General features: G+C 50.0%; 1 protein-coding gene across 2 annotated transcripts in view; it reads right to left on the bottom strand.

The window, feature by feature from the left end:
- LOC140393615 (laminin subunit beta-3-like) overlaps positions 1-12,853 on the bottom strand; it is a 118,580-nt gene that overhangs the window by 52,709 nt on the left and 53,018 nt on the right. For both annotated transcript variants that reach the window (XM_072479885.1, XM_072479886.1), the window contains exons 12-13: positions 7,968-8,076; positions 2,753-3,122 (exon numbers count right to left, since the gene is read on the bottom strand). In XM_072479885.1, the coding sequence (XP_072335986.1) occupies positions 2,753-3,122; positions 7,968-8,076 (479 nt within the window). The remainder of the gene's footprint in view (positions 1-2,752; positions 3,123-7,967; positions 8,077-12,853) is intronic.

Below are 12,853 nucleotides of genomic sequence, written 5' to 3'. Positions count from 1 at the left end.
ATCATTTTATAGATTAAAGTTTGACGGTGCAGCCTTATGCTGAGTCAAAGGCAGATTTCACAATGAGTGAATCAACCCTGGTTAACAGAAATGAACTTTGGAGCAGGAATGGCTATTTGGCTTGTCGAGCCTATTCTGCCATTCAACTAAATGACGGCTGATCTATTGGGCAGCACGGTAGCACAGTGGTTAGCACTGTCACTTCACAGCATCAGGGTCCCGGGTTCGATTCCCGGCTTGGGTCACTGTCTGTGCGGAGTCTGCATGTTCTCCCTGTGTCTGCGTGGGTTTCCTCCGGGTGCTCCGGTAACTCCCACAAGTCCCGAAGGACGTGCTGTTGGGTCAATTGGACATTCTGAATTCTCTCTCTGTACCCGAACAGGCGCCGGAGTGTGGCGACTAGGGGCTTTTCACAGTAACTTCATTGCAGTGTTAATGTAAGCCTGCTTGCTAACCACTGCAACATGACCCTCAGGATACATAACTCCAGAGTAAGTTTACTATTTTTGTGCATCTTCCCACTCCTTAGGGCGCAATTCTCCAGAAACATTTCTAAGTGTTGCTGTGAGCTGGAATTGCCGCGAGCTTCCCGCCGCTCGGCCCAGCGAGTCCGGCAATACAATTCATCGTTAATTGATTCACTTAACGAGGCCTCATGGGCATCTCGCCCCGAATGCTGGCTTGCCAGCTGATTCGCCGGCAGCGCGCTCGCCAGCCCCCCGCTAACAAGGTCGAGCAGCATCTAAACTGCACTTGCTCAGCCAACCCCAGCCAGCTCGCAGCAATGGCATCGAGGAGACCTGCCCCAAGATTCGGGTATGCTGACCTAGGGAGGCTCCTGGACACCATGGAGGTCAGGAGGGATCTCCTGTTCCCCCGAGGTCCTGGAGCCTTAGGGCAGCCAGTGCTGCCTGGCACGAGGTGGCGGCAGCTGTAAGCTCGGGCAGTGTGACCAGAAAGGCTGGCCTCTAGTGCAAGAAGAAGGTCAACGACCTACACCGGGCAGCATGAGTGAGCAGCCACACCCCCCAACCACCCAGATGACCCCTCCCCCCCCATATTGAGCCACGCGTGTGACTAACGATGCCCACTCAGGAAAAGCTCTCCCACAATCACCGGGAGGGCCCCCAGACTGGCATTGGGTGCCGAATAACAGAATCCTCACCTCCTTTGAGGAGCGGGCCCTGGAGTGACCGGTGTGGCTGAGGACAGGGCGGTCACCCACGCGGAGGCTGGCGGAGGCCGCAGATGTGAGGAACCACCGGGCTCCACCCAGAGGACCTGTCCAACGTGAGTTATTACTGCCTTACAAACTGACCCATCCCTCCCACTGACCACATGTCCATTCTCCCGCAGGTCCTCCACCGAAGGCACGGCCCATCCCGGGCGGCCCCCTCTCCTGACTCCGGGGAGAACACATCGGAGGAGAGCTCCGTGGATGCCACGAAGATAGGCGCGACACGGCTGTCACCCCACCCTCCCCCAGCGCAGATACACGCACCTCGGTGGGACATGTTTGTGGACAGGCTTCTGGGGTGTAATCTGGTGAGCACCACACTGCTGCTGATGTACATCAGGAGGAGGCAGAAACCCACAGGCGAGACAGCAGTGGGAGGGCTGCTGGATCCCAGGACCCAGCTGGGTCCCAGTCTGATGCTGAATCTCTGGAACAAGGTTACCCGGAGCTGATGGAGATGATAGGTAGCGGCCGGGGCATTCAGAGGGAGATGTCAGCGTCGCTCCTGCAGATCCAGAGCTGCTTGTGGTGTTCAACTTGGAGGAGGACTGATTCATCAGCTGAGGGTGGACGATACGTGGTAATTAGCAAGAGATTTCCTTGTCCATGTTAGACCTGAAGCCATGAGACGTCATGGAGTCCAGAGTGGGTGTTGAGAATTGCTCCACCGCCTCCCCGGTTGGTTAACTCAACTAAAGCCAACTTCCTCCTGACTGTACACCACTCCGCCATCACCTCTGCTGGGTCTGTCCTGCCGGTGAGACAGGACATACCCAGGGATGATGATAGTGGTGTCTGGGACGTTACCTGTAAGGTATGATCCTGTGAGCATGACTGTGTCAGGCTGTTGCTGACCAGTCTGTGAGACAGCTCTCCCAGCTTTGGCACAAGCCCCCAGATGTTAGTAAGGAGGACTTTGCAGGGTCGACAGGGCTGGGTTTGCCATTGTCGTTTCCGGTGCCTGGGTCGATGCCGGGCTGTCTGTCCGGTTTCATTCCTTTTTGTTGGCTTTGTAGCTTCATCCTGGGTGGCTTTCCCATCCCCGAGGGCATTCAAGAGTCAGCCCCATTGCTGTGGGTCTGGAGTCACATGTAGGCCAGACCGGGTAAGGACGGCAGATTTCCTTCTCTAAAGGACATTAGTGAAGCAGATGGGGTTTTACAACAATCGACAATGGTTTTATGGCCATCACTAGACCTTTAATTCCAGATATTTAATGAATTCAATTTCCACCATCTGCCATGGATTCTAATCCGTGTCCCCAGAGTATTACCCTGGGTCTCTGGATCACCAATCCAGTGACAATACCACTGCTCTACCCCCTCCCCGGGTGGTTAACCAAAACCACCGGCATTAATATAAAATCTAATTTCACCTGTGTTGCAACTCCGGGTCAAGTGGGGCTAGAATTGACCGCGCACCAGCCCAAGGTGTCGTAACAATTGAAAGAAGAGTAAATATGCAAAAGTGCACAGTGACAAATTAACATTTTAGCGATTATTTCATCCATCCTACCTGAGCTGCTTGTAGTTGTTGTGCACGTTCGTGACTGTGCTGTCTGTCACAGCTGGATTGTCCATTATTGCCTCAACTTGTTGCAGTTTATTATCAAGGGCACGTATCTCAGAATCATAATGATTTCCCACATGAGCTGGCAGCTTTATGTTCACCAAGGCTTTGTGTTGAATATTTAACGTGCTTAGTTGGTTATCCACAATCTGGAAACATGGGTGACATCGTTTGCAATTTGGAAAGTCAGAGCAGTAACCACGGACCCGCTCACATTCGTTACAACGCTTCCCGGTAAAGCCTGCGTGGCACAGGCATTGTCCTGTACTTTTGTCACATCCGCTGGTCTCAGTACCACTTTGGTCACAATCACATTCTGTCAAGACAGCAAGTTTCAAAGAGGATTGATTCAGAGCATTCAACTAATATCATGCAACATCAATGTTTCCTTTATTCGTTCTTGGGATTTGGGGATCGCTGGGCTGGGCCAGCATTTGTTGCCCATCTCTAATTGCACTTGAACTGAGTGGCTTGCTTGGCCATTTCAGAGGGAGACGTTTAAGAGTCAACCACATTGCTGTGGGTCTGGAGTCACATGTAGGCCAGATCGGGTAAGGACGGCAGATTTCCTTCCCTGAAGTACTTTAGTGAGCCAGATGGGTTTTTACTACAATGGCAATGGTTTCCTGGGGCGGATTCTCCCCTACCCGGCGGGGCCCCAGCGTAATGGAGTGGCGGGAACCACTCCGACGTTGGGACTCCCCAAAGGTGCGGAGGGGGCCAAACCCTCACCTTGAGGGGTTTCCGCTCCACTGGCTGGTGGGAAAGGCCTTTGGTGCCATGCCAGCCGGGGCCGAAAGGTCTTCGACGGGCTTCGCGGGTCCACGCATGCGCAGGGGAGGGGGTCTCTTCCACCTCTGCCATAGTGAAGACCATGGCGAAGGTGGAAGAAAAAGAGTGCCCCCACGGCACAGGCCCGCCCACGGATCGGTGGGCCCCGATCGTGAGCCAGGCCACCGTGGGGGCACCCCCCGGGGCCAGATCGCCCCTCATCCCCCCCAGAGCCCGCCCACGCCGCCTTGTCCCGCCATTCAAAAGGTGGTTTAATCCACGCTGGCGGGACAGGCATTCCAGCAGCGGGACTTCGGCCCATTGCGGGCCGGAGAATCGGCGGGGGTGGGCCCGCCGACCGGCGCGGCACGATTCCCGCCCCGCCGAATCTCTGGTGGCGGAGACTTCAGGACACGGCGGGGGCGGGATTCACACCAGCCTCCGGTGATTCTCTGACCCGGTGGGGGGTCGGAGAATCCCGCCCATGGTCACCATTAGAATTTTAATTCCAGATTTTATTGAATTCAAATTTCACCGTCTTGCTGCGGCAGGATTCAACCACAGGACCCCAAAACATTACGTTGGGTGTCTGGATTACTGGTCCAGTGACAATACAACTACACCACTACCTCCCCTCACAGTGATTAATATAGAATCGCAGCATGATCAAGACCAGGACACTGAGAGCAAAACCTAACTTGATTTCCAACAGGGGAAGACTTACACTTGCAGGTTTCTCCTCTTTGTTCCATTTATTTTGGGGTGGCCTGTATTACCACTTCTCAAACATTCTGTCAGCCATATGATGGAGGTTCAATAATGTCAAGAAATGCATAAGACATATTTCTATCAGCAACTTAGCATGTGAATACAGGGCCATGATCCCCTGTCCAATGCTGCTAAGGACACAGCGAGGGAATCAATATTAAAGGGTTGGCTGAAAAAGAGGAATATTAGAGGGTGTGATGGAAAAGTAGGAGACTGGAATGAGATGATTCTCTGCTGCCCGATGCCGATATCGTAATCGGCGATCGAGAGGAGAATCCTTGTTTACAACCGAATCAGGGGCAGGGCCTGTTTTTGGATGCTCCACCCCCTCCAAAACGGCGTCATTGAGGGGTACGGCGCACGCCATTGGGACGGCCTCAGGACGTTACTTGAAGGCGCTCCCCCGATGCTCCGCCCCCGATGGGCCGAGTTCCCGACGGCAGTCTGTGTCCAGCGCTGCCACAGTCGGGCGGGGGGGGGGGGGGCTTCGCCGAGGGCTGGGGGGACTGGTGGGGGGGTGGCCCGGAGGTGGCGAAGTGGTGTCCAGGGGGGCACTGTCTGGCAGGTCGGGTCCGCACGTGGCCGGCCCCATGTTGTACGGCGTGACTGCTGCAGGTCGTCGCTGTGCGCATGCGCGGCCACGGATCCAGCAATTCTCCAGACATTTCTAACGGTAAGGATGTTCCACAAGGCACGGCTGTCAGCCCCTCACTGGTCAGAGGGTTGGTGCTGGGGTCTTGCGATATTATTGTCGTAAAACCAGACACTTCCTCCAGACATAGCCTCAAAACCGGAGAATCCAGCCCGATGCTTCGGCACAGATCTGAGGAACCAAGTTTGAACTGCAGCTCTTAATCAGACCCCTAGATGGAGCTCCTGCACAGTCAAAGAAAAACTATCAGAGAAAGATTTCCACTGTTGCAGCACAGCTGCCTTGGGATTGTTCGTGTCTGACTTGACCAGTTTCCCACGGCAAACAAAAGTAAGAGAGAGAGAAATAAAAGGATAAGAAACAGTTCTTAGATTTGAAGAAACTCTGAAGGGAATAAAATCAAGTTAAAATTATTACATAAGAGTACTGGGATCAGCTCTCACATCATATTTTATGATTAGTCATAATTCTGAAACTTTACAGTAGTGAACCGGAATGAGAGATTACAAATATAACACAAAGTAAGAGAAAGATTTGAATGGGTTGAGTGCTCAACCAAGAATATAGACCTAGGGTGGGATTGTCCCCTACCCGGCAGAGCGGATGGTCCCGGCACCGAGGAGTGACGTGAACCACTCTGTCGTCGGGCGGCCCGGAAGGTGTGGAATCCTCCAGGGGCTAGGCCGGCACCAGTTGGGTTGGCGCCGCGCCAACCGGCGCTGAAGGGCCTCCGCCGGCCTGCGCGAGTTGCCGCATGTGCAGGAGCATCAGCGTGTGCTGCGTCACCCCAGCGCATCTGCAGGGGGGTTCGTCTCTGCACCGGCCATGGCGGAGGTCCACAGCAGCCGGTGCGGAGGGAAAGATTGCCCCCACGGCACAGGCCCGCTGCGGATTGGTGGGCCCCGATCGCGGGCCAGGCCACCCTGGGGACCCCTCCCGGGGCCAGACCCCCTCGCGCCCACCCGTGGACCCCGGAGGCTGCCCGCTGAGCCAGGTCCCGCCTGTAAGTACCAAGTCTAATTTATGCCAGCGGGACCGGCCTAAAACGGGCGGCTGCTCGGCCCATCGCGGGCTGGAGAATCGTCGGGGGGGGGGCGCTGCCAATGGCCCCCGACCAGCGCGATTCCCGCTCCCGCCAAAACCCCGGCGCCGGAGAATTCGGCAGCCGGCGGGGGTGGGATTCACGCCGCCCCCCCGGCGATTCTCCTGCCTGGCGGGGGGTCGGAGAATCCCACCCCTGATGTTTATGTCTTCAGCAAATGTTGATGATGAGGGCGGGGTACATTAATATATCCAGAGAGTGGTGGTGGGGAAATGTGTTTATCATTGGCGAGAACCTTCCATTTGATCACTATTCTGACAGAGTATTCTGTCTGTGTCTGCCTGCTGTTTGCTTCTCTGCAGACAGTACAGTTCTGATTCACTTCCTCAACCCGTCCTTCTCTAGTTTCCTCAGCTAGTCAGAGGCTCTCGGTGTCTCTTTTATTTCTTTCATTATCTCATATTAATATCACCACGACCATTTACCTATCACCTGTTTCCATTTTAAACAGATAACAGTTGGTTTCCTACATACTTCCAGTCCTGTTTACATATGTTTATACGTGTATGCTTGCATACATGTTCATGTGTGCATATATGTTGATGTTTATGTGTCCATATATGTTGATGTTTATGTGTGCATATATGTTTATGTGTGCATATATGTTGATGTTTATGTGTGCATACATGTTCATGTGTGCATATATGTTTATGTTTATGTGTGCATATATGTTGACGTTTATGTGTGCATATATGTTGATGTTTATGTGCGCATATATGTTGATGTTTATGTGTGCATATATGTTGATGTTTATGTGTGCATGTATGTTGATATTTATGTGTGCATATATGTTTATGTTTATGTGTGCAGATATGTTGATGTTCATGTGTGCATATATGTTTATGTGTGCATACATGTTCATGTGTGCATATATGTTTATGTTTATGTGTGCATAAATGTTGATGTTTATGTGTGTATATATGTTTATGTGTGCATACATGTTCATGTGTGCATACATGTTTATGTTTATGTGTGCATAAATGTTGATGTTCATGTGTGCATATATGTTTATGTTTATGTGTGCATACATGTTCATGTGTGCATATATGTTGATGTTTATGTATGCATATATGTTATATGTGTGCATAAATGTTTATAATAATAATCTTTATTGTCACAAGTAGGCTTACAATAACACTGCAATGAAGTTACTGTGAAAAGCCCCTAGTCGCCACATTCCGGCACCTGTTCGGGTACACAGAGGGATAATTCAGAATGTCCAATTCACCTAACAGCACATCTTTCGGGACTTGTGGGAGGAAGCCGGAGCACCCGGAGGAAACACACGCAGACACGGGGAGAACGTGCAGACTCTGCACAGACAGTGACCCAAGCCGGGAATCGAACCTGGGACCCTGGCACTGTGAAGCAACAATGCTAACCACTGTGCTACCGTGCTGCGCAATGCCTGCATATATGTTTATGTCTGCATATATGTTTATGTTTGCATGTATGTTTAGTGCAATAGCCTACAAGGTTATGGACCAGGTGCTGGAAAGTGTGATTAAATGAACAACTAATTTTCTTCTGTTTTTTGGGCTCGCACAGACATGATGGGTTGAATGGCCTTTTCCTGCCGCTTTCCTCTGGTTCTGTGTTTGATACCCTCTATGGTCAAAAGTTAAGAAATGGAATGAGATTATAGGCTGAGGTATTTGATTCAGTTAATAAATAACATCCCAGTGTTCACAATTGAGGTTCCATAACATTTTGGATAAAAGGAACAAGACCTGATTCAAAAATCGACAGGAATTCAGTAGAATCTAACAGAGCAGGTCAGTTGGACAGAAAAATACTCAGATGTTTCAATCAGAGAAAATCTATGTATTTTTCATGAAACAAAGTAATTTAAGGTCTGGGACACTTACCCTTGCATTCTGTACCAAAACTGTAGTAGTTGTCTGGACAGTCATGTAAATGTCTACTGCCGCATGTTCTTCCAGTGTTTGTATTCCTGCAAGGGCACTGTCCTGTCACCTGGTCACAACAAGATAGTAACGTATCAGTACTCTCTTACATCGAGCTTGGGTGAGAAGCCCTCAAAACATGATTTTTCTTGGTATTTCAGGCAGGGTTGTCCTAAAGACATACTGTAAGCATTGTGTGTAGCATGACATTTAACATATTAGCAAGATGTTATGAAAGATCATCCAAGATAAAGATGTTGTTCTCTATCCAAAGAACAAATCTGTAGATTTGAACACACCTTGTTAGAACACAAGCCCATAGTTGTCATCTAAACGTATCACATTTTGTTGGGTAAGGTTCCTATGAGACCCCTGAGATGTTTGACTATGTGAAAGGTGGCATGTAAATGCTAGTTGTTGTTTATGCTTAATTGAATCACACTTGCATCGTATCCGCCATATCTCTCTAAAATCTGGGTAAAAATTATACCAGAGTATGAATCATCTATTTTGTCAATCAAATATCAAAAAATATTTTAGGGAAATATATTGGTGTAATTTACATTTCATAGCTTTACACCTATACTAATTGTATATCAATACTTCAATCTGCAGGAGGCTTTTTGACCCAGTGGGTAGGGTCCCTTCCACTGAGCTAGAAACCCAGGGTTCAAGTCCAACCCCAGGACTTGATGGTCAAAAAAGGTGCGTTTTTAATGCAGCCAATAGTATCAACCTTCTGAATCCTTTCACTGCACGTCAATGAGAGGCAGTAAGAGTGGGAGAGATTCCTAGTCTGTCATGCTTGGTGCCGAGTGGATCCCTCAAGTTATAAGCCTCTGGTGACAAGCTGGCAACCTGTTCCAGGAATAAGTAGCTATGGGAACAGATGAAAGTCAGTCTTAGTGCAACACTAGGTGCAGGAAGAGAAACAACTTCAATACACAATGCGCTATGAAACCTTGGGTTTAAGATCATGTTTTACTTTCCTCTGCCTGGAAATATAAGACCAGCCAAATCTGTAAGCCCACAAAAAGAAAACGTCAGAAAGCAACTTCTTTTTAGTGCAATTCCACACTCAATAAATGCTGGCCTTGCAGTGGAACCCATATCGTACGAATGAATAATAAAAAAGACAATAAATTAATTAACAACAGGAATGAGACAGAATGCTGCTCAATTTAAGCACATCTTTAATTGGAATAGTTAGCAGCATTTTTAGTGGTGAGTAGTGTCATGATACTGCTGCTGCCGGATCGGATTTCTGCCTAGCCCTGCTGGCCTATCGCTCGGCCCCACTAGCCACTGGCCTCTCACCAGCCCAGCTGTTGATGGGTCGCGCCCTCAGGACCACTGTGCCATCCATCCACAACCAACCATGCTCCGGTACTACACAGACTGCAACAGCAGCGCGTTCGCAAGAAGAGGGTATATGACACACGGGCAACTGATCTTCCCGCCCTGGCCCCTGGAGACGAAGTCCGCATCCACCTACCAGAAGGTGGCTGGTCAGCACCTGCCGAAGTTCTTCAACGCGTGGCTCCCCGCTCGTTCCTGGTTCGCATGCCTGATGGATCCATTCGCAGACGCAATCGCCGGGCTCTTCGCCTACTTCCACGCTCGCTACGGGAACTTACGCCGGCACCACGCCCTCCTGTTGTTCCTGATATCGACTTCGTGGAGCTTCCTGCCACCATGCCCCTTCCGTCGTCGCCCGTGGCCAGGCTCATTCCTATCTGGTGGATTCAGACCCACTCTTGAGGCGGTCAACCCGAATTCGTCGCCCACCTACTAGACTGGACTTATGAGCCTGTTTGTACATTGAACTCATAATACCGCTGTGTTAATATGTTTCTGTTCTTCCTTGTCGTTACAGGAGTTCGTTTTGTCGTTCAACATTTCCCCGTTCTTTGTTTATGGTACAACCTTGTTGTTATGTCGCACCCGACATCGCCCCTTGTATATAGTTTAGCCCCATGTACATGCTGTAGATATTGCACACACACACATTCAGCTGCACTCAGTACACATCTCTATTTATAACCACATAGGCACATGTTCTTGTAAAAAAGGGGGGATATCATGATATTCAGGTAAACATCATGGTACAAACATACATACATACTGATGGACAGATCAACGGACCAATCACCACACACACAACACCACAGCCAATCACAGGCAAGAGCATACACAGTACAAAACAGGGAACACAACACTTCCCGGGCATTCCAGCAGGAGACAGCTCAGGGCACAGAGCTCACAGCAAGCCACTCAGACATCCACCATGTGCTGAGTGCCACTCCAAGATAGTATTAGGAATAGGTCCATAGATTCTAGGGTTATGATCGAACCTCAGTAACCAGTTTACCACTGTAAATAAATGTTAGTAATAAAACTGAGTTGTATCATTCGCAACCATGTTGGTTCGTCTGTGTAGCAGAGAACCCAACACATCAAGTAGGTGATACTCAGCTAGAAGAATTTTGGCAGCAACATAGAGGAAGACGCCAGCGCCATTAGTGTTGTGACGTATGTCATAATGAAACGTGGGGCTGGATTCTCCGATTTGGAGACTATGTCCCCATGCCGACGTGGGAACGACTGGTGCAAAACGGCACCGATTCCCCGTTTTGCTGGGGGCATAGCGCACTCGGCTCCAGCTGCCGATACGACCTGGAGAATTGCCGGGTCCGTGGCGTGCATGCGCTCGGCGGCGGCCTGCAGCGGCCGTGCCGTGCTACATGGCGGATGCCACTCGCGAACCCGGCCTGCGAAATAGTCCACCCCGAGGCCAACTCGCGCAGCCTGCACCGCCGCACCACAGTGCCCCCAGCCCCGAATATGTCTGCCCCTGCCCGCGGAACAGTCCCCCCCCCCCCCGACTGTGGTGGCGCTGGACTGAGTCGCTGACGCCACGCCGTGTTCCCGACGGGTGAGACCAGATGTGTCCCATGCCATCGGGAACTCGGCCGGTCGGGGGGCGCGGAGCATCGGGGGGGCAGGCCTCAGGCAATGGCTCTGTGAGTTGCCTCTTCAGAGCGGACGGACCATCGCGGAAGTGGCGCTGCCCCGATCCTGTCGGGAATTTGGATTCTCTGGCCCGTCGCCGAGTGCGATTTCGGCGTTGCCGGCATGAGAATCCACCCCATGGTCTCAGTACAGGTGGCCATTTTAAGTCACCGACAGGAGCCGCATCTTTTGCCAAAAATGTGGCAATCGACATGGCCCATGGCAATGACTGATCTTTGGAAAAGTCTGATCCAAGTGCAGCCATGTTGGTCATTTTGCAAAACAGTGTTTTTTTCATCCCACAGTGGACCAAATAAGCTCAGTAAATGTTGTTGATGAGATGTCTCCGGATGAACAGTTCTTTATCGATCTCATTAAAACCAAGGACCGGAAGAGTCCGACCCAAAAAGATGAAGATATAATTTCAGAAAAGAACGAAACAAGTAAGAATTCGCCGGAAACCATCAAAACCGGATGGAAAATTACGGTGTTTCTAATTAACTCATTATCACCTGGACATTGGAATGAGGGCCAACCCCTCAGTCAGTCTGCTTTGCACAAGCTGAACACGTAGCTGAAAGTCGTTGATTGGCCGGGACTGGCGGTTCACTACGGTACTAAAAAGATGGAGACGTTTGGCAAGTGTGAACTTGAGCTTTGCACGTACGACACAACGTGCATGTTACTGTTTTATATTGTAGACATGAAAATTGAGTCCACCATCGGAGAGGATGCATGTGAATCCCCAAACTTAGTTGAGCGATTGTATGTCCCAGAAGACGGGTGGCCAGCTGAATACTACAAATCCCTACAAGATATCATAGTGCAGTCATTCGATGAGGATTCAGCTGAAATCCAGGCGGAGGATGACATATCAAACAAAGAGCTGGAAGAGCCAAAGAGCATTCCGCAATTCTGATTAACAGTCTTCAAGAAGGTGCAACTGCTCAGTGGCGTGATACAGGGGAATGATGAGCCCGTATTAAAGCACCTGCAAGATGTGAATGTTAAATGTTGAGAGCATGAGAAGCCGAGGAGCTTTACTCTGGGCTTTAGGTTCGAGCTTAATGGGCATTTTACAAATGTGGTGATGACAAAAGTACAGCCTCCTTCTGCACTGTAAATTCTATGATTCTATGATTCTACACCAGATGGATTCACAGCCTGACAAGCTTGAATCTTCCTTCTTTGATGAACTAGAAATCATGGGATGCACAGGCTGCTAGATCAACTGGAAGAAAAGAAAAAATGTCACGTTGAAAACAATTAAAACTAAGCCAAAGCACAAAGCTCGAAAGCATTCACGGAACAGTTACAAACACTGTACCAAATGACTCACTCTTCAATTTCTTCAGTCCTCCTGAGGTTCCACAGGGTGGAATGTTAAATAAGAGCACGGCAGCAAAACCCGAGGCTGGCTTTGAAATTGTCTGTCTCCTGCGTGATCACATAACTCCGAGAGCAATGTTGTTTTTTACAGGAGAAATCATTGCAGACGATGCTGACTCCAATGATGAATACGACAAAGATATATATGCTGACCTCGAAGATGAGGTGGAAAGCTAAGGTGCGGAAGGTGAGCCAGATGAAGACAGATATGAAATGTTCGTATGATGAGGTGGTCACGGGGGATGCCCAGACCGCGCACGACACTGAGAAGGGCAAGAGCTCTGAGGTGGCGCACTCCAAAATAAAAAGTAAGATGGCAGTGGCTGATATCTCAGAGGAACAGCTCTTGAACAAGCAAGTAACAGACGACATTGTACCAATCTTAGAGAAGCTTGCTCCAGAGGCACTTGGTGAATCATTTCAGGTCTCTGAAATGGTTCCGATAG

Source organism: Scyliorhinus torazame, chromosome 17 (genome assembly GCF_047496885.1).
Source record: "Scyliorhinus torazame isolate Kashiwa2021f chromosome 17, sScyTor2.1, whole genome shotgun sequence".
Classification (NCBI taxonomy): Eukaryota; Metazoa; Chordata; class Chondrichthyes; order Carcharhiniformes; family Scyliorhinidae; genus Scyliorhinus; species Scyliorhinus torazame.
The sequence above is the reverse complement of the archived record's forward strand: the minus strand, read 5'-3'. Positions and strand labels throughout refer to the sequence as shown.